Below are 23,191 nucleotides of genomic sequence, written 5' to 3' on the forward strand. Positions count from 1 at the left end.
CGGATACCTTAACATCGTTCTGTACAGTATGGTGATATATTGGGACGAGTACACATTCAAATAAATATATTGGACGAGTCTATAAGCCTAACAAAACTGTAGCTTTTATTTTGTCATAGTTTTGCCTTATTTTAACTTTGAAAATTTTGGTTAAGTTGCATGTAAGCAGGTTTCTCAAAAGCTACTTGGCCAAATTCTTTCAAAATTCACATGTCTTCAGCTTAATAACAGGACCTCACAGAGCAAGCAACAGAACTAGCTTTTTTTTGTTAAAATTATGCCTCTTTTTAACAGAAATTTTGTGAAAGTTTTGCATGTGAGCTTATTTATCAGGAACTACCTGGTGAAATGTTTTCAAGGTTCTCCACACATCTTTGGCATCATCTATTTATCCATGTTGCAAATTTTTAATTCTGGCTTTCACTGGATCGGACGTGTGTTAGCGTCGGCATTGCCATTGCCTGGTTAAGTTTTATGTTTAGGTCAGCTTTACTCCTAAACAGTCAAAGCTATTGCTTTAAAACTTGCAGCACTTGTTCACCATCAAAAGCTGACTCTGTACAGCAAGAAACATAACTCCATCCTGCTTTTTGCAAGAATTATGGCCCCTTTTGGACTTAGAAAATATCAGATTTCTTGGTTAGGTTTTGCATTTAGGTCAAGTTTTCTCCTTAACGGTCAAAGCTATTGCTTTAAAACTTGGAGCAGTTATTCACCATTAAAAGCTGACTCTGCACAGCAAGTACCATAACTCTAAATTGCTTTTTGCAAGAATTATGGCCCCTTTTGCCAGTTTTGGACTTAGAAAATCAGATTTCTTGGTAAGTTTTGGGTTTAGGTCAGCTTTTCTCCTAAACTATCAAAGCTATTGCTTTAAAATTTGCAACACTTGTTCACCATCAAAAGCTGACTCTGTACAGCAAGAAACATAACTCCATCCTGCTTTTTGCAAGAATTATGTCACCTTTTGGACTTTAAAAAATTTCTGAAAAACACACGGGTAAGACAATATTTCTATTACACAGAAACAAAAAAAACAAAACAGATGAGTGTCTGCACCCGCAAGTCAGTGCTCTTGTTGTAGTTTTAGAATTTAATGTAAGCTAGTATTAGGTGGAAAGACTTCAAAAAGTCAAGCTCATTATTATGTAAGACAGCTCTTGTTTTTGTTTTGGCCATTTAGATGCTGTAGGGTCGAAGTCACAGTAACTAAAAAGAGAAAAAACATGCTGGTGGTTTCTAGATTATAACTTTAGTTAGGACAGACATGTCATCATCAAACTTGGTGTATAAGAAGCGAATATAAAGAACTAACTTACTTGTATTTGGGTTGGCTTTTGCTCAAAATAGAAAAAAAAATTCTGCTCAGTAACTCTAACTAGGAATGTGATATGGTGATGGAACATGATATGCAGGTAGCTAAATAGGATTGAATTTGAAAGGCTGTGATATGGCTTTTGTGACCACAAGGCTCAAGGGAACTGTTAGGTTAAGGTCACGGATATTTAAAATAGAACATGTTCAAAAACCTGGTTTTCATGAATTTGTACATTCATATAGAAATAGTCTTTCTGGGTTCTCAGAAATATTATTTGTATACTAGGTAATGCAATTTTTGTATTCTGTGTGTTCTAGACTCCTGGTTTGTCTGAAAGTCCTTGCCAATATAAAAGTAAATTGTGCCATTTTCTGCAAGTATTAATCTTGCTGTAGTTCCTAACTGTTTGAAACAGTGAAAGTTACAATTAAAGTACACTGTTACATTTCAGAAAACTAGTGAAAAACATAAAGTGTACAGTAAAAATCAAGATTTTTTCTTCTTCAGTATACCATAAATGTAGATGAAAACATTCACAGTCCGTTAGGTTTGACAGGATAAAGCTATTTAAATCACTTATTAAGTTATTAAGTTATTATAATTGTTCTCTTGGTATGTAACAAATTTTTTGTCACAACAAGTATTTAGATATTTTTACTTTTGTTCCCGAAAAGTCACTGTGTATTAAGATGTTGCAGACATATCTAGTATTACAGAAATGTTACTGATTTTGTTTTCAGCACAACCAGTTTTTGCCATTACAATGTCCTTTAATTGTTTCTACATATTGCCTAAAGTAGTAGAAACATAATGTTTATACAGATTTTAAGCATTTTTTGTTATGTTAACCTTCATTCTCAAGAAAAACAACAAGTTAATTTTTCATTTGCAAGACTAACATTTTACATAAAGTTGTCAAAAAATATGGCCTTGAGGTGAAGTCTGTGATCTATTAACATTGGTCATTGTTGTTTTTGACCAGTTTCTTGTGACAGCCCACTCTCTTTAATACATGTGTAATGGCAGAAATCTGACAGCCTCACTTGTCAATTTTGTCACATGAAAAATAAATCTGGCTATACAGTAAAAGTAAATAAAGAACAATTGTAACCACAACAATAAACAATTCTTACAACACAACAATGTGTTTCTTCTGAGAAAAATGTTTTATCCCGTTTGCTTTTTTTTTAATTTCAGTAATAGTTATATCTAGTATTACCAGTGCCCTCCGTTACATGACTGAAATACTGTTGAAAAACGGCGTTAAACCCAAAACAAACAAACAAAAGTAAAATGCATGCAGATTTAAACATAGGTCAGGCAAATTGACAAGTGTGGCAAATGAATGAAACAGAGCATCATGTTTTGATGACCTAAATCTTTATACTTGTTGGCTAGAATTAATTGTTATTATGATGGTGGGAGTTCATGAAAAGTACTGGTACGGAAGAAGGATTACATTTCAATTTTAGAAAATCTGCAAACATGTTAATTTGTACTTGTAGCAAATATACTTTGCAGTTTCCCACAATTTTATGAAAACAGTGTCTTGTCTGCAGACAGCTTGAAAAGAAATTATTTGAAGTGCAGTATATTAAAGTGTAAATAGAAGTCTTCAAAGGAGATGCTTTGTTTAGATTCAAATGTTGTATGTTTTGATTATATCAAATGCATGCAATCAGTAATTGATACAATTTTATTTTTTTATTATTGTATTATAGTTATTGATGTTGTTTTTCACCATGTTTAGTTTGGCAGAACAACAAGCAAGTCAAAATGGAACACAATGCATTATTGGATCCAGAGTTCCGAGAGGTTTGATTTATGCCAAAATTCTGATACTTCTGTCTGCACATATTCACCAATGTTCAGTGTCTAAAGTAAATGTTAGCAGAACACCCCCTTCTGTATAACATTTTGAGAAATAAGTAAATAGAACGGAAGTAGATTTTTTTTTTGTTAAATAATTTATGGATTCCGAACTATTTTGTTTTGTTTGGACTTTTGGCTTTTGAAACATTTGTGAATATAGTCCTCTTTTTCTAACAGATTAAATTACTGTTTCCCTGCTTTCTTTCATCATTCTTTTACTTCTCACAAAACCAAATGAGATATTTATATTTATATGTCTATAATAATTTTTGCTACTAATTTGTATCCTCATGTAATGAATGTCCCTGTCCATAAATTCATTGAATCCTTGTGATCCAGTGAGCTTTCACAGAGAAAATATAGCTTTAGTTCACACAACTGATTTGTGAGACATGATAACAGACATGAGTGGTTTGAGTTACTCAGTATATATGCAAATGTTGAACAAGTTTCAGTGAGTAGTGCCAGTGTATAAGAGACAACACCACTGTGCATGCCCATTCCCAGTGTCAAGTAGGCTCCATTTTCCCCAGTTTATAGCACAAAAAAGTCCCAACCCAAAAAACAAATTCCCTTTTGATATGAATACTTGATAATCCAAGAGAAAAAAATTCTTGCTTAGTGAAAAAACAAACTCACTATTGTTACTAACATGGTATGATGCACCTCTGCAAAAATTGAATGAGTGAGAACCTTTCAGAAGACGTAGATACATTAACATTTATTGAAGTACCAAAAACTTGTTGACAGGAAGTTCTGACACCATTAAAATTGAATGTCATGACCAGGGCTCACCAGATTTTTGGAAACCAGTCGTCCTGGAGGACGTGCTGCTTAAAATTTTCACTTGTTCTGCAACAATTTATACTTGTCCTGCATTTCACTAAGGGAAAATGATTTTACAGGCAGCATATCTCTTTTATAGTCTGTTTGGAACATACCAGAATCTTGTTCTGGACTATCCAGCTCATAATGCTGTACTGTAACGATCTGGGCTGATTATAGCCTTGCGAAGAACAAATAATTTTTTAGCTCGACTATTCGAAGAATAGTCTAGCTATTCTACTCACCCTGGCGTCGGCGTCGGCGTCGGCGTCACACCTTGGTTTTTGCATGCAAGTACATACAGCTATCATTTAAAGGCATATAGCTTTGAAACTTATTTATTCTTTTTCTAGGTCAATTACCAACCTCACTGGTTCAAGTTCCATAACTCTAACATGTATTTTGAGCAAATTATGCCCCCTTTTGGACTTAGAAAATTCTGGTTAAAGTTTTACATGCAAGTTACTATCTCCAAAACTAATGCAGATATTGAATTGAAACTTCACATGTGTCTTCGGGGTTATAAAACTAGTTGATAGCACCAAGTCCCATAACTCTGACCTTCATTTTGGCCAAATTATGCCCCCTTTTGTACTTAGAAAATTTTGGTTAAAGTTTTGCGTGCAAGTACATACAGCTATTACTAAAAGGCATATAGATTTGAAACTTATTTTTTCTTTTTCTAGATCAATTACCTACCTCACTGGGTCAAGTCCCATAACTCTGACATGTATTTTGGCCAAATTATGCCCCCTTTTGGACTTAGAAAATTCTGGTTAAAGTTTTGCGTGCAAGTACATACAGCTATTACTAAAAGGCATATTGATTTGAAACTTATTTTTTCTTTTTCTAGATCAATTACCTACCTCACTGGGCCAAGTCCTATAACTCTGACATGTATTTTGAGCAAATTATGCCCCCTTTTGGACTTAGAAAATCCTGGTTAAAGTTTTACATGCAAGTTACTATCTCCAAAACTAATGCAGATATTAAATTGAAACTTCACATGTGTCTTCGGGGTTATAAAACTAGTTGATAGAATCAAGTCCCATAACTCTGACATGTATTTTTGGCAAATTATGCCCCCTTTTGGACTTAGAAAATCCTGGTTAAAGTTTTGCGTGCAAGTACATACAGCTATTACCAAAAGGCATATAGCTTTGAAACTTATTTATTCTTTTTCTAGGTCAGTTACCAACCTCACTGGGTCAAGTTCCATAACTCTTAACATGTATTTTGAGCAAATTATGCTCCCTTTTGGACTTAGAAAATTCTGGTTAAAGTTTTACATGCAAGTTACTATCTCCAAAACTAATGCAGATATGGAATTGAAACTTAACATGTTTCTTCGGGGTTATTAAACTAGTTGATAGCATCAAGTCCCATAACTCTGATGTGCATTTTGGTCAAATTATATCCCGTTTCGAACTTAAAACTCTTTTGATATTTAACATTTTGGGTAATAATTTCCTGCTTCTGTGACAATATTTCGAATAGTCGAGCTTGGCTGTCTTACGGACAGCTCTTGTTTGTGTTAGATCTGGCTTGTGCATGGCTCAATTTTAATTCAATTTATTTTAGTTTTGGTAAAAAATCGCACTTGTCCTGCAGGACGAGTACTACAGCAGATTTGCCCGCCAGTTTCTACTTGTATTTATGAGTGGATTTGTTGAGCACTGAAGACTGTATTTTCATGACGGAGATTTTTCTACTTTTTGAAGTTTTAATTGTAGTTGTGGTGAAAACAGTCCCACAAAAAAAACCCCCAAAAAAACTTGTCAAGTGTAAACTGAAGCTTAAACAAAATTTCTGAAAGAATAATTCTCTAAATATTAGTAAGGACCTTGAATTTTTGATTTACTAGTAAAACTTGAAAAAGAAAGTTTCAAAGCATCATTAAATGTTAAAAAATTCCCAATTTACTTGATTCGTCAACACTTTTTTACCCAATTTTGCCAATTTACCATGAGAATTTTTTTTTAATTTAACCAGGAGCCATTTTCCTAAAAGCATTAGAAAAAGCCCTGTGTTTGTAATAACTACCAACTCTTTTGATAACAAAATTCTTTGTTCTCTTTAATCTTGTTTGAATGTTTGTCTAAAGGGGAAAACATACCCATCTTTATACATCTTTTTATATTTTTAGCTTGACTATTCTAAGAATAGTGAGAGCTATTCTACTCGGCATCACATCTAGGTTGAAGTTTTACATTCAAGTTCATATCTTAGTAACCATTGCATGTATATGATTGAAACTTCACACAAGGCTTCCTAGTCATCAAACCTACTGAAATATCCCAAGTTCACTCTTGCTTGAATTTAATATAAATTACCGGTATGGCCCTTTTTCAGCTAGTTTTAAATATAGTGCTGTATCTCAGTAACAGCTGATTGTTTTGGACTTAACACAATACTTTCTAGTCATCAAAGCCTACTGAAATAATAAAGAAAAGATAGCTTTTGATTGAATTTAATGCAAATTATGGCCCTTTTACAACTTAAAAAATTTTGTTCTAACTTTGCATGCAACTATCAAGTTGCATCTCTGTAAAAATTATATGTATTGGATTGAAACTTCACACAATACTGAGTCTTGAGACCTTTTGAAATATTCAAGTCAGATAACTTTAGGTTAGGTTTAATGTAAAATATGGCACTTTTTTGATGTAGAAAATTCGGTTAAAGGTTTGCACTCTATTATCAAGCTGTAACAACAGACATCCTTCTGAATGTACTTACATACCCAAGTTAGAACTGTTTGTTGAAATTATTTGATGTGGAAAAATTATTATAATTTTTGCATGCAATTTATTGTTATCATTGTCATAATTAAATTATAATTTGTAATAAAATAATTCAGTTACTAAATCTTGCTGAGTTATGGCCCTTGTTCATGTAAGAAGTTTTTCGAATAGTTGAGCGTGCTGTTGTATGGACAGCTCTTGTTTAATTTTGTTTAAACATAATTTCAAAATGTTTCGTGATAATAATACACCTGTTTTTACATCATGCATTTATCAAAGCAACTGTAGCCTTTAACCACACTTTTGTAAATGTAATTGTACTTCAAATTTAATTGCATTGAGATGTTAGGTCAAATAAATGTAAAATCATTCACATTTGTTTCATAAATCTTATAATTTTTAAAAGATTGATCATATAGTTATGTGCTCTGCATAAATGTTATATTGTGATTGAATGATAGAAAACTTTACAAGGTGCATTTTAAAGTTTGCTCAGCATAGATTTGGTATGTATAAAGTGCCTGTTCTAAGTGTTTTTGTCTAATTTCAGCAGTCGGGTCCGATGGAGAAGTTGACACACATTGAACTGACAGATATCCAGTGTCAGGATGCTAAACCAAGATCATTTGACGTCAATGCCTCAAGTATTATCATTCAGGTTTGTTCTGTATTATACCTACCAAATACAAAGTATATGAGGATTATATCGAAGTCCTACATGCCTGTTAGTTGTTCTGTCTGTGTGTTATTTTGTGTCCACTCCATATTTCCACAGATTTTCATAAATTAGCATCAGTGTTTAACCTTATTAGAGAAGAAAAGCCAGGTCACAAGGTCCAGTGTCAAGGTTATACTTGGGAGGTCCATAGCCATCTGTTTCATATTTGGTAAAGCCAAGGAAGGACTTGCATTATGTCCACCTGGTTAAGAGTGCATGTCCTAGGTCCAAGGTGACGGGACACTGAGGCAAAAATTAAAATTAAACAGTTTAATTTTGTGTCTGCACTGTATCTTCTAACCACTGGAAAGATTTTCTTAAACTTGTGTCGTATGTTTGCATAATCAAGATGACGTGCTGAGCACTTACCTTTCCAGTATGTAAGCATCAACACTGTCTGGGTAAACCACATTCATTCACAGAAGATTACTTTGACTCTTCTGCACACATTAAGGTGGTATCACATTACACTTATGTAGGTAGTATCATGTTTTGAATTTCCAGTGAATGACAGAACACAAAATGTATTCATTTGTTTCCAGAAAAAACATCGATATGATTCAACAGACAGGAATCATACCTGTACCTTAAGATTGAGTTTTGGTTCCATTATTACCAGCAGTAAACTAAAACAAAAGAAATTCTTACAGAACTTTAATGTGCTCAACAAAACAATTTATAGCATAAATTATTGTTATGTTACACACAATTATGTCAACTTAATCAAGGTACCGTACTTACAAAAGCAATGCATATGAAGAATGGAGAGATAAAATGGACAGATTGTGAAAACTAATGACAAGATTTGACAGGTGGAAGAATGACTTGTGACCTAATTAAAAGTTGGCTGTTATTTCTACTAGTGTTATTTCTATAGCCACGCAGCAGGGTGCCCTGCCCTGCCCTTTTTAACTGCCACCACGCTGCCTTTAAAATGTGCCCTCCTGCCTTTTATCTTCAGCTAAATCCCGCCCGTTATCCTGTAGACATATCTCGCCGATTTTTTAGCTCCACTGTTCGGAGAATAGGGGTGCTATTCTACTTTCAGATATTCCGAAAGTGTACCTGTATCAGGATTTTTTACAGACTGTTACAGCACTTTTCTGTTAATAAAATATTGACAAAAGACATTCTCTTTGTATGTCTTGGTTAATTTGTGTGAAAGGTAGATGTGCATATTATGGTCATATTCTGATTGAATGATTTTCAGCAGAGTCTTGACCCTTGATCTGTCTTTGATTCTGCTACTTCTCCTATACCACTGATCAGAATTCAACCATACTTCACAAGAGTTACCACTGCCAAGCCTAGTTGTGTCTATATGTTATAGTTCTGGTGATTTTCCCTGGAGTTACACCTTAATTTATGGCATTTTACAATTTCTGCATGTTAGTGGTGGGAGACATGTATACATTTTTAGTTTTCTCCAAAAAATCTTACACTGTTTAAATGATATATAAATTGTTAAACTTTCAGTCTGAGGATGTGGAGACATCATACGGGAATATTCATGTAGCTATCCAGGGAGACAGATCCAAACCAGCGATATTTACCTTCCATGATATTGGACTTAACCGTAAGTAATGTCATAGTTTCATATTGATAAGAAACATGAAAAGGGTACAGTGATCACATGTTTTAATTGATATATTGAGCTCAGCCTACATAAATTATGAAGAGAAATGAATACAGACTGTCCAGTGTAGATGGATGCTGAATATAGGGGTACTTTCATGTAGGCATATCAGCAGCTCTGTATTTGTGTGACATTTAAAAAGATATATTTTATTGTTGTCTGTTTATTGTGGACATAAGTTTTACTGTATTTATATAGTAAATAACTGATTTATCGTATTGAAAATGGCAGCAACATGTTAAGTAAAGACAGATGTAGAAAATTACAGATTTATTGTACATGTACATTGATCATGACAGAATATTGTGTGTGTAATATTTCAGATATCACATGTTTCCAAGGTTTCTTTAGTTACCCAGACATGGTGCAAATTATGAAACATTTCTGTGTGTATCACCTTAATGCCCCAGGCATGGAGGAGGGAGCCATGAACCTTAAACCAGAGTAAGTACCCAAGGGAAAGAACTTGCATGGGAGTTGGAGAAAAAAAGTTTGCTTCTTATATGTTCTTTTTTTAATGAAAAACAGATGTGGCATAAATGTAGGATTAGTAATAATGACTGAATGCTATTTTTATTGCATGCATGATAATTGAACTTTTAATAGGACCCGGAAGTGTTTGATATCTTGTTGAATTTTTAATACTAAATATGTGGAGTGGATAGGGAACAACAGGTCAAATATTTGGTAAAATAAACTTTATTAAATCAACCAGTTTTGGTCTATTATAAGACCTTCATTTGTTCAACATAAGTTAAAAACCAAACTTGCTATTCAAATCACTCTGCGTACGTGGTCTGTCGTCCTTCTGTCCATTAACAATTTCTCGTTATTGCATCTCCTCAGAAACTACTGGGGGGATTTTGACCAAACTTTGTCAGAATGATGTATTGATACCCTAGTTGTGTCACCCTGACACAAAATCAGACTGGTTTAACAATTTTTGAGTGAGTTATGGCCCTTTGTTTATTTTTATAATATACATAGATTTATATAGGGAAAATTTTTGAAAATCTTCTTGTCCAAAACCACAGGGCCTAGGGCTTTGATATTTGGTATGTAGCAGTATCTAGTGGTCCTCTACCAAGATTTTTCAAATTATTTCCCTGGGGTCAAATATGGCCCCGCCCCGGGGGTCACATGGATTATATAGACATATATAAGGAAAAACTTTGAAAAACCTCTTTTCCAAAACCACAGAGCCTAGGACTTTGATATTTTGTATATGACATCATCTAGTGGTTCTCTACTAAGATTGTTCAAATTATTCCCCTAGGGTCAAATATGGTCCCGCCCTAGGGGTCACATGGTTTACATAGAGTTATATAGGGAAAAACTTTGAAAATCTTCTTGTCCAAACCACAAAGCCTACGGCTTTGATATTTGTAATGTAGCATCATCTTGTGGTTCTCTGCAAAGTTTGTTCAAGTTATCTCCCTAAGGTTAAATAGACTTATATAGGAAAAAACTTAAAATATTCTTGTCCATAACCTACAACATTTAAATTTAGACCACATGTATAGTTTTGAGTGGCAAGATGAACCTTGACATGAGTTGACCTTGATCTTGACCTAGTGACCTACTTTCACATTTCTGTAGCTACAGCCTTCAAATTTGGACCACATGCATAGGTTTGTGTACCGAAACAAACTTTGACCTTGACATTGACCTAGTGACCTACTTTCACATTTTTGGAGGTACAGGCTTCAAATTTGGACCACATGCATAGTTTTGTGTTCCGAAATGAAATTTGACATTGATTTTGATCTAGTGACCTACTTTCACATTTCTCAAGCTACAGCCTTCAAATTTAGACCACATGCGTAGTTTTGTGTTCTGAATTGAAATTGACATGGATTTTTACTTTCACATTTCTCAAGCTACAGCCTTCAAATTTGATGCACATGCATAGTTTTGTGTACCGAAATGAACTTTGTCCTTGAAATTGATCCAGTGACCTTCTTTCACATTTCTCAAGCTTTCAAATTTGGACCACATGCATGGACCACATGCACAGTGTTGTGTACCGAAATGAAATTTGACCTTGAGCTAGTCTTGAAATTTGGAACATTCAAAAATGGCTCATTGGTTGGCACCAATCTCTTGTTTTTTTTATCTTTTTTTTTTTTAAATTTTGGTTTATTGATATATCATTGGAATAGATTGTTGCCTTGATAAATGGTATGTACATCATTTGGATGTGTATTGCATGCATCATTATATAAAGCTTTAATATATTTAAATACTGTATAGAGTTTTGTTTGCAGAAATGGAAATTTTTAACTTAACAAATGGCTAAATGCAGTAATCTGTAAAGCTACAAATTGATATGTAATAGAAAGGGACCAGTATTATACCAAATCGGTCATGAGCTCAAAAACTAGGTCACTATGTCAAATAATAGAAAAAACAACGTCATACTCAGTTCATGCAGGTGAGCGATTCAGGACCATCATGGTCCTCTTGTTTTAAAATGGTTGCCAGGGGATGGGACTACCGGTTAGGTGTCTTTATATAGCTGTATTGAAAACTTTGAAAATCTTATTCTGTAAAACCCGAGCTTGATTACAAAATAATATGACAGGAATGTTCCTTTGGTGACTCTAGCCATGTGACTTTGTTAAAAAAATGGCTGTGGGGCTAGTTTTCTCTGACTACTAGTATATGGAAAACATAAAAAATCTTCTCTTCTGTAACTGCTGGCTCGATTTTAAAATAATTTTACAACAACCTTCCTTGGATGACCAGCAACTAAATTCATTCAAATCATTCTTGTTTTGTTTAAAATTATGGTTCCTAGGGGGCTAGTTTTCCTTATTTGAGTATTTGGAAAATTTTGGAAATGTTCTACCCTTAAACAAAATAATTTCACAGCATTGTTACTTGTTTTAAAATTATTTATCCAGCTGTGAATTTCAGGTAAGCGATCTAGGGCCATCATGGCCCTCTTTTAAATGCCGGCATGTAAATAAAATATGCATCCATAACTTGTGAGTGAATGAATCTTGTATAAAAGATTAATAGGAAATTCTGTTACATTGAAGTTTCCATAAAAGCATAACTATCTGAATGCCTGGCATAGCTACAGTTTATAAACTTTCTGTACTTACAAGAAACCAGACTTTTTAGTGTAATTGCTATGGGAGAGTTTAAAAAAGTTGTTGATTTCCATTCCTGTATTTTGAGTTCATATTTATGTTGCCATTATGTGCATTTTGAATGGTGAATGTATTTATGTATTATACAGTTCTGATGCACTTGGTAATCCCGAGTCTTTAGGGAAAAGGTATGTAACACAATGAAGTGAATAGATTTTACTTTTAGCCTTTCTTCGTTGTTGTAGCCTTAGTGTATCTGTTTGTAAAGGAACAGTTTATCTATACCCAAGGCACTTTAAGTCATCTTACAAATACATGTGAAAAAAAAAATTGGCCAAAGAAGTTAATTGGATTTAGACATCATCATAATGAAAAAAGTGCCATAGTAAAAAGTTAACAAGAGAAGTAGAAAGTTTTTGTCCCATTCTTAAAAATAAGACTCTTTTTTCCTGTTCTGAATAGTGATGAAAATAAACCTTTGCACAAGGGGTAAAACGTTACAGAATATTTTTGTACAATATGTTACTTTTTTGTACACTTTTTCTTGATTTACAATAACTATTTGTCTATGAATATTGGTCATATGTAGTCAAAAATTAAGTTTAAAAAAAAAAAATGTTAACACCATAGTTACTGAGATTGTTCACATTATTTGATTTGAATGTGATGTTTCTTCTGCAGAAAACTATGTTTTGTGATAACTGGGTATGTTCTGTGATAACTGGAACTGACTTTGACTTGGGAAGTAAATGGGTGATTTACTGTTCCTTTACTTTTATATAACTCAACAGTAGCAGTACTTCAAGGAGCATACACCACTCCAGTTGGAGAAGTGTGTTTTATTTTCACAGTGGTGTCTGTTCAGTGTTTTGCTGTGTATTTTAGCTCAACTTACGTAGATGATATTAATGTTTTACTTTATAGTTGATCTTAACCAGTTGTCTGTTACTAAATAATAGACCATGAATATCTGTTTTCTTAACAATAAATTGTTCCAGGGCAGCCAGAGCTACATACATGGGCAAACAGTTTTTTGAGGATGTTGACCTTTCTTTTTGTGATTAGTCACAAGTGCACCTGTGTAACTCGTTAATAACAACAATAACATAATCAAGCTTATAATGCATGATACTTCTTTGCTTGTTTATATATAGAAAGTCCTCTAGGAGAAAGAAGTAAGAAATAGTTTTCCTGTTTTGTTACATGAAATTGGTTTATAATGTCTCCGCATATATGGAGGTGTCAGAGCTTTTTTCCCCTACAAATCTACCTCTGGTAAAAGGAGGTAATCCCAAAGCAAAAAGGTATGTTTTTTTTCCCAATTCTGATTTTAAAATTTCCAAATGAGTGTAACCTTGTAGCATTTTTGCTGTTTTGAAATAGTTCTGCTAATTTGTATGTATATTTTGGTTATTAAAACCCTGTTGAAGATTTTGGTAATTTGTAAATTTTCCCAATTGATATAATTTCCAAGTGTATTTTCCCAATTCCACTGGTGTCGGTGGCATTCCCAAAATGATGAAAAAAAGGCCTGGATATATATATTTTGTGCTGTCTGTCTGTCTCACAAAAGTATATCCAGCAGGGTTCCCACACTACCGGGAAAACGGGAAAATACCGGGAATTTGAAAAAGTCCGCTCCCGGCCGTGAAAACGCCGTGAATTTAGTGAAAACGGGCCAAAATCGGGAAAAGTACGAAAATGTCTGGGTACGAATTAAGTAACAAAAAAACACGATGAATAAAAATTACGGAACACCGTTAATTTTGCACACGGCTATGCAAGCGTTTAGTAATCATTATTGGCATTCAGTGGTGTTTAACCTACATCTTTACGGAGTTGTCGTTCATTATAAAGCGTCTGAAGACAATGAGCAAAGAAGCGTGTGCATGGGGTTCAAAACATGCTTTCGTTTCTACAAAAAAGAGAAATCGGCAAGGCTGATGTAAACAAAAACCTCCATACACTATTAATCGAGGAAAAGCTTATATCGCCAGAGGAACTGGTGGCGATCCCAGCGTATAATCTTCATACAATCAAAATAAAGAACTGTTACTGTAGGACGTCCAATTTGAACCAGAAATTTCAGAATGAGAGAAAAATGTCAACAGATGAACTTTTGCTTAAGCAAAATTTGGTGCAAACTTTGAGCTCCTTTAAAAAGCTTAAAATCATTGATATTGAAGGGACAACCTTCTTGTGGCCAGATGACGTAAATGAAATCGTGGAGTCGCATTCAGAGCTGACACATTTTAATTAAAATTGAAAATCTGGAGTGCAGTCCCTTTAAAATACATAATTAGCCTCATAGATACACTGAAACTGTATGTCCAGAATACAGCATACTTAAGAAATACTACCTATATAATGTGCCAAACAGGTCCTTGAAAAAGCTGATAAGGTCCTGGAAAAGTCCTTGAATTTGAATTAGGAAAAAGAGTGGGAACCCTGATCCAGACTACTCTAAAATTATTGGTGGGATTTGGTTCAGGACCAAGTCTAGTTTTGTATGTTTTCAGTTTTCAGCTGAGTTATGGTACCTTAAAGGTCATTTTTTTATAAGTTTGTTTAGACTACTATATTACTGACTGGATTTGAATGCAACTATAGGTGGCTGTGCATAGTATTTAAAAAGGGTTTTTAACCAGGCTTATCAAAGTTGGAAACATGGTTATTAATATTTGTACTGCATAACATTCTTGTCTGTGTTATGCCCAGATATTGTGTAGCTATTAAGCCTATGGTATGGGGAGACATGCAGGGTTTTTATTTTCAAAAGGGATCTCTAGTTCCATCTTTGTTTAGTATACAGTAGCATGCCTCCAGATGTACATCAAAATACTAAATTTCAAAGCAAGCACATGTACAGATTTGTACATGAACATCATAGAAATTATTGTAATGTAAGGTTTAAAATATAAAGTACAGTTAAAAGGCTGCCTTTTTAAATACAGTGACTGTTAGGTCAGACATCTTTTCTACACAGTTCAAAGCTGTTGGTAAAGGTGGATACTCTGTCATCATAGTGGATCTGGAAGTGCAATTTTTCATTTTTTTCTTTAAGAACTGCTTGATGAACCTTTACTAAACTTCTTTTGTAGGACATCTCAAATTTTTGATCTCCCACCCCAAAACTTCCTCAGATTTTTAGCTCGACTATTCATAGAATAGTAGAGCTATTGGACTTGCCCATGCGTCGGCGTCCGCGTCTGCGTCCCGATTTTGGTTAAGGTTTTGTATGTAAGCTGGTATCTCAGTAATCACTTGTGGGAATGGATTGAAACTTCACACACTTATTCACTGTGACAAACTGACTTACATTGCACAGGTTCCATAACTCTTTTTTGCTTTTTTACAAAATTATGCCCCTTTTTCGACTTAGAAATTTTTGGTTAAGGTTTTGTATGTAAGCTGGTATCTCAGTAACCACTTGTTGGAATGGATTGAAACTTCACACACTTATTCACTGTGACAAACTGACTTACATTGCACAGGTTCCATAACTCTTTTTTGCTTTTTTACAAAATTATGCCCCTTTTTCGACTAAGAAATTTTTGGTTAAGGTTTTGTATGTAAGCTGGTAACACAGTAACCACTCGTGGGAATGGATTGAAACTTCACACACTTTTTCACTGTGATGAACTGACGTACATTGCACAGGTTCCATAACTCTATTTTGCTTTTTTTACAAAATTATGCCCCTTTTTTGACTTAGAAATTTTTGGTTAAGGTTTTGTATGTAAGCTGGTATCTCAGTACTTACTTATGGGAATGGATTGAAACTTCACATACTTGTTCACTGTCATGATCTGACATGCACTAAGCAAGTCCCGTAACTCTACTCTTTTTTTTCAAAATTATGCCCCTTTTTCGACTTTGCAGTTTTTGGTTAAATTTTTGTATGTAATCTGGTATCTCAGTATCCACTAATTGGATTGGATTGAAACTTCACACACTTGTTCACTGTCATGATCTAACATGCACTGTGAAGGTCCCATAACTCTACTTTGCATTTTTACAAAATTATGCCCCTTTGACTTAGCAGTTTTTTGGTTAAGTTTTTGTATGTAAGCTGGTATCTCAGTATCCACAAATTGGAAAGGATTGAAACTTCACACACTTGTTCACTGTCATGATATGACATGCAGTACAGAGGTTCAATACCTCTACTTTGCATTTTACAAAATTATGCCCCTTTTTCGACTTTTGTCTTCATTCAATAGACAAGGCTGTTGAATAGTCGAGCGTTGCTGTCCTCCGACAGCTCTTGTTGTGTAGGCACTTAGATTTACCCTTTTCGGTATGTCTATCAGTCATTGTGGCACTATTTGGCAGAATTACGATCATCCCTGGTGTAATGGATAATTTGATTGGCTTTCACACTTCTCGTGAACATCTCAAATGTACCTGAAGTAGGCAGATGTAAAATTATGCCATTGACATGAAAGTTAATGTTCACACCTTCCAAATGTCATCAGTCTGACAAACAGTAGTGAGTGTGGATCAAAAAAAAAAATGTGAGATTTGAATTTTGCAGTAGTTTAAGAATTGAGTGAAGTCTGAAGCTCCAGAGCGACAGTTTTCCTTAAGTCACCATCTAGCAAGAGCCGTCATGGGCTTTGTGCTTATAATCACTAGTATATATGAAAGTATTTTCCCAAATCAAGGGTTTGAGGTAGATCTGGAGACATGGACTTCTGTGTCGAGTGTTTACTGTTGCTTTGGATTGATTGTTTAGTATTATAGATTTATGTTTCTGTAAATTTATCATTTTCTACATCCTCGATCTATATTACTGTCAGGTAGGTCAGCAAAACTACATATTGACGGAAACATGAGTCCAAAATGTTATTCTCTTTTTACGTCTGAAAATTACAGTAGGCATGTTTGAATCATTGCCAGTTTTGCAGATATGCAAGTGCAACTCTTGTGTGGGGTCAAGTGAATGAGTTTAAACAAAGTATAATAAATTGTCATTTATCTCTACTCTGTAGATATTTCAGACACTGCTAATGATTTTTACATTGGCTACCATTGTGCAACACTGGCACATTCAGTAGCCTATTATAACATGCACTTTTCAATAAAGACACAACAGGCACTTAAAAATAACATCTCTGTGTTGGGGAAACAGATCATTGTTTTCTTTATATCTATTCAGTTATGGACAGTATTTCTGTAATTTTAATTTTCAGTAACTATACGGAACAAAACTTTTAAGTAGACTGTTTTTGTTTTGCAGTAACTTACCAATTATGATATTCACAACATGCACTTTTGACTGTTTATTGTATAATTATTTGAAGAAAAAACAATCATCATGTTCTACCACCTTCTTTTTACAGAGGCCATGAATAGCTCATGCATTTTATAAACTTTACTCAAATCTTTAAATGACTAGCATCTGTGTACTTGCTTCAAATATGTAAAGAAAGTTTGTGAGAGGTAACCTGAGCTCACAAGCTCTTTGCCACAGTAAGTTATCTGCAATTTCATACCAGTTATTGCTAGAGTTGCTTAGGTAAGGTATTGGCAATGTGAAAACAGTGATCATTTAATGTAAATACACTGTATTTTTGTTGTAAATCCATAGACAAATATAGACACTTCTAGATAGAAATTCCATCTAGCATGTTTACACTGGAATGTTCTTCACTGAATTGTATTCCACTGACTACATAGAGCTGTTTAACCAATGCACATTAAATCATTAGGTATGCGCATACTATAACTGTGCCAGAACATTCTTTTCTAATATGGTGTAATCTGCTAAAACCAATTTGCTTATAATTTTCCATGTATTGTGTTCATTTCAGGTTTGTTTATCCATCAATGGATGAGTTGGCAGAGGCAGTACACACTATAGCAGACCACTTTGGGTAGGTGTCATGTGGTAATACCACACTGTTATCATACGGTGTGTATTTACCAGGCTGAGATGCATTATGTAGTCATAATTTATGCTTTATGTTTTGTTGCATGCAGTTGCAAATTTACATGATACTAGCATTAAGTTTGAAGACTTGTCAAATGATATAGCTAATATTTGGCCATTGTTTCCTATGCTCAGAAATTCAATCAAGGCACACTGATAACTATTGCTGCAATTTATTATGCTGTAAGTATAAATCACTGGTATGATGTACAATGAAGGATGTATAATTTTTCAGAGTGAAAAGATTCATTGGGTTTGGTGTTGGATCAGGAGCAAATATCCTTGCCAGATTTGCTGTGAGTATACTAAAATTACTTTATCTGTCTTACAATTGGTAAACATCATGGTGTGTATGGCCATTGTTTACCTACAGGAAGTTGTTTTCTTTTGGCTGCTTAGTTTTTGCAAACACTTGCTTGACCCATGTCACTAGGTTTAAGATCAAAGCTTGTAGGAGAAAAGAAATGAACAGCAACTGTTCACTCTGTTTCTCCTAAACCGCTTGAAGAATTGCCATGAAACTAACGTTGTTCAGCTCATACTTGGAGAGCACTCAGTGTCTTTTAAACTCTTGGAAGGATTTTCATAAAACTGGTATCAGTTGTTTACCTCCTCAAGATGGAATGCAGAGCATTATACCCAGGTCACTAGGCGGATGGTCAGGGTCACACTTGGAGGTCAAAGGTCAAATTGCTTTGTTTAGTATTCCATATCTTTATAACCCATGGAAGAATTTTCAAGAAACTACTATCAATTGTTTTGGTCCTCAAGACAATGTGCAGAGCATACGGCCAAGGTTACTTTAACATCTTTTCATTGTATCGGGTAGTATTGATCATCATCTGTGATAAATCTAGTTTTGATTGGGCTGTGCAGTGAAAGAATTGGAATTGCATATATATACAGAGTTGTTGGTCTTGAATGAGAGTGCTTGATTTTTTAGCTCACCTGAGCCAAAGGCTCATGGTAAGCTTTTGTGACCGCTCGATGTCCGTCATGTGTTGTGTGTCCGTCAACATTTTCTTAAAAAAATCTTCTTCTTGAAAACCACTGGGCAGAATTACACCAGACTTCTCAGGAATGATTCGTGGGTGATCCCCTTTCAAAATTATTCAAAGAATATAATTCCATGCAGAACTCTGGTTGCCATGGCAACTGAAAGGAAAAACTTAAACAATCTTCTTGTTTAAAAAAACGCAAGGCATAGAGCCTTGATATTTGGCCTGTGACATCATCTTATGGTCCTCTGTCAAGATTGTTTAAATTGTGCCCCTTGGGTGAAAAGAGGCCCCGCCCCGGGGGTAACAAGTTTTACATAGACTTGTATAGTAAAAAACTTTAAAAATCTTCTTGTCTAAAACCACAAGACCTAGGCCTTTGATATTTTGTATGTAGCAATGCCTTGTGGTCCTCTACCAAAATTGTTCAAATTATGCCCCTGGGATGAAAAGAGGCCCTGCCCCGGGGGGTCTCAAGTTTTACATAGACATATATAGGAAAAAAACTTTAAAAATTTTCTTGCCTGAAACTGCAAGGCCTAGGCTTTTGATATTAAGTATGTTGCCTTTCCTAGTGTTTCTCTACCAAAATTGTTCAAGTTATGCCCCTAGGGTGAAAAGAGGCCCTGCCCTGTGGGTACCAAGTTTAACATAGACTTATATAGGAAAAAAATTAAAAATCTTCTTGTCTGAAATTTCAAGGCCTAGGCCTTTGATATTTGGTATGTAGCATTGCCTAGTGGATCTCTTACATGTTTGTTCAAATTATGCCCCTGGGGTGAAAAGAGGCCCCGCCCTGGGGTCATTTGTTATAATTATGAGTAATATAGGAAAAAATACCTCCAAAATTATCAGATCATATTTCCTAGATTGTTTTATCATAATTATCTTATGACCCTAAGTGATTAGGGATCACCTGACTGACCTTGACCTTGACCTGCTTTCTTGTTTTTTAAGATACAGCCTTGAAATTTGGATGACATGTACAGTTTTGCACACCGATCTTAAAAACTGACTTTCAGTTACCATAAATGTGACCTACTGACCTACCTTCTTAATATTTTAGCATCTGTTTGAAATTTGAAACATGTGGCTCATATTACTCAGGTGAGCGATCTAGGGTCATCATGACCCTCTTGTATTTTTAGTCCAGTAATTGCTTGATGGAAATGCTGACTGTGTATGTAAAAGTTTTCAGTAGAATATGATGAACATTTTCTATACTTACTATTTCAGATGAAACATCAATCACGTGTCGACTCTCTAGTCCTGGTGAATGCAACGTCAACAAAACCAGGCTGGATTGAATGGGGATACCAAAAAGTATGTGCTTTTTATCATATGCATAGTTATGTACTGTATATGCAAAAAAAAAAGTAAAAAATAGAAATAATATTTTTATTATTTGCCATTAAAAACAGAAAGGCAATGCCATTCTATGCCTCCGTTTGAAAAGGTTGGGGTATCGTCAACTCCCCTCAATTCGCGACTATCATCGATTCGCAGCCATCTTTGTTTTCATGTGATCTCCAATGTAAACATAGGAAATCATGCCATTTAAACTTGGAAGAGTTTTTAAAAATACTTTTTCTAGAAATTTACCTTATTTTCTTATTCCCAAAATTCCTCATTGTTAAAATCCATTTTTAGGAAATAAAAACAAGAATATCTCACTAATTCTCCTTCGTCTGCATGCCTAGTCAACCGCCATACTTGAACAGTGGCGCCACCTATTTTGTATTAGGCCAAGCATATTTTTATTGTTAAGTTTTCAGTCCACATCTTTTAAGTGATTATTTTTTCTGTTTTAAAGATATTCAATAGCCAATTGGGTAGAAATATGGACTGTATTTACAAACCTTAAAGACATAAGCTTACTATTGTGATCGAGAGGAAGGGGAATCTGTTCTAAGAGCACCAAAAATGTATATTCTGTCATAAAAATACTTTAAAAGACAAAAGTGCCAGGTAAACTTGACTCAGAAATTTTTTTGATGGTCTCTTCATCTTTGTTTAGCCAGCTTGAGGAGGGTGTCTTGTTGAAACATTTTTAAAAAACCATGACAGAAACTTTTTTATGTTGATACTAGGTGCATGTGACTTATTGTGTACCAGAACCCATTTATAGACTTTAGGTGTAGCCTAACTGCAAATTATTATCAAGGATTTATGGGATAACCCCATCCGTGAATTGAATAGTAGTAAGAAAAATGGCGGCCCCCAGTGATACATGGAAATATTTGACCTACTTAGGGATGCTGAAATTTGTTTGTTGAGTAATTTATGAAAACATATCGGTGAAAAATGGATTGAATTTTATTAGTAAGTACAAATTTATGTTGCTAGATTATTTTTTATCAATTTTCTTTAAGACAAAGTCTTATGGTCGCGAACCACGGGTGAATGAGGATATATTGTTTTGCTTAATATTAGTCGGCTGGTTGGTAAACAATTTGGTTTCCGATCAATAGCTAGAGAAAGTTTGGTCTCACAATTAAGTAGGATGACTGGCTGAGGTCAATAGATGACCTCTGTTGTTTTAGGGGACAGTATGTCCAAGGTCAAGGTCACAGTGATCTTTAACAAAAGAATTCATTGGACTACAGTGGTCAAACTTCATGTGATGATTGCCTGTGGTAAGTTTAAGTCTTAAGTTCAAGGTCAAAGTGACCCCGGGACTGAAAACAGTTTCTTCTCAGTAACTTAAAACTTTAGTCTTCAGTTCACAAACGTTGTAAGATGATTGCCTTCCCCTGTTATACGTGTGGAAGTCAAGGTCAGGTCTGAAAATGGGACAGGCCATCAAGGGGGCAAATACATTTTACAAACAGCTCTTGCGTTTTATGATATCAGTAGGAGAAGTTCCAGTAATGTCATACAAAAACATTTACATTTATGCGGGTTTTTTTATCACATTCAGATGAATTCCTGGTACTTATGGAGTGGACAGATGACCAATTTCACAGAGGAATATCTCCTTTGGCACTGGTTTGGAAAGGTACTATTTTATCTAAAGAAACTAATTTTTTGTCAATCCCACTTAATGTAAGAGCTGTCATTTTGACATGCATTGAGCAAATTCAAAAATATATTACACAAATGTTAGTCTCAATGAGACAGTAATTTGCTGGCAAGACTTGTCATGATTCTGCTGTCCATCAAGAGATTATGAAAAACATTGTATAAATACTCGACACAAGAAGTGTTTGTTCATAGGGATATTATCAATTCCACTGATATTGGTATACATATCAACTAAATAATGGTGCAGATTTGATATTTATTGCCATTTTAAAATTCCAAATATCGAATGGTATTTAAGCAAGTAGTGATTTACTGTTTCATGTTTGCTGATAAACACTCTATTCATAGTTCCCAATTTTTCTCACGAACGAAAATGTAAACAACTTTCAAACTTTGTTGTCATATACCACTGTCTTCTGCAAGTCTAATATCTGAAATGTTAGCAAAGTTTGATCCTTTATAAGTAACACTGAACATCTAGTAGCATACATAATATATCTTCTGTTAAAAAAATCTGCTAAGTATTCACTACAGTCAGTGTTATATAACCACATATAGACTTGACAGTAAACAACAAATTTCTCACAAACTATATAAATATTTGTCAGAGAAGTGCTGAAGGGGACATATGGTGTTGTATCTTTCAAGTAAACTGTCAATTGACTACAGTCCAAGTATCTATTTAGCAGTTAGAAAATAATGGAGTAGTATTTAGAAGAAATATGACAGCTTGTGTTTTATTTTCAGAAAACAAGATGGGACAACCATGATCTTGTGATGGTGTACAAGGACTATGTGAAATCTATAAATCCACAGAATCTCTCACTCTTCATTGAATCTTATTTAAAGTATGTAAACTTTATGAATTCATCATTGATAGCATCTTATCATATCAGCAACATTTGGGGAATGGGTGGCTGAATAGGAATCAGTTGTTTTTCTTGTCTCGTCAGTCCTATTGTTTTCCTTGAATATCTCTGGAGCCATTGCAGATATTATTGTCCCCACCATGTTCAAAGAAAT

At 34.5% G+C, this 23,191-nt stretch overlaps 1 protein-coding gene across 11 annotated transcripts in view; it reads left to right on the forward strand.

Annotated features, from left to right (window-relative positions):
• LOC123549108 (protein NDRG3-like) overlaps nt 1-23,191 on the forward strand; it is a 79,547-nt gene that overhangs the window by 38,066 nt on the left and 18,290 nt on the right. For 2 of the 11 annotated variants that reach the window (XM_045336924.2, XM_045336926.2), the window contains exons 2-12: nt 3,069-3,133; nt 7,310-7,417; nt 8,954-9,053; nt 9,437-9,557; nt 12,361-12,399; nt 13,366-13,386; nt 18,028-18,090; nt 18,382-18,442; nt 20,381-20,467; nt 22,065-22,142; nt 22,916-23,016. In XM_045336924.2, coding sequence (XP_045192859.2) covers nt 3,095-3,133; nt 7,310-7,417; nt 8,954-9,053; nt 9,437-9,557; nt 12,361-12,399; nt 13,366-13,386; nt 18,028-18,090; nt 18,382-18,442; nt 20,381-20,467; nt 22,065-22,142; nt 22,916-23,016 — 818 coding nt within the window. In that variant the 5' untranslated portion in view covers nt 3,069-3,094. The remainder of the gene's footprint in view (nt 1-3,068; nt 3,134-7,309; nt 7,418-8,953; nt 9,054-9,436; nt 9,558-12,360; nt 12,400-13,365; nt 13,387-18,027; nt 18,091-18,381; nt 18,443-20,380; nt 20,468-22,064; nt 22,143-22,915; nt 23,017-23,191) is intronic. The other 9 variants (XM_045336928.2, XM_045336929.2, XM_045336933.2 and 6 more) reach the window with 6 other exon arrangements.

Source organism: Mercenaria mercenaria, chromosome 6 (assembly GCF_021730395.1).
Source record: "Mercenaria mercenaria strain notata chromosome 6, MADL_Memer_1, whole genome shotgun sequence".
In the NCBI taxonomy this organism is placed as follows: Eukaryota; Metazoa; Mollusca; class Bivalvia; order Venerida; family Veneridae; genus Mercenaria; species Mercenaria mercenaria.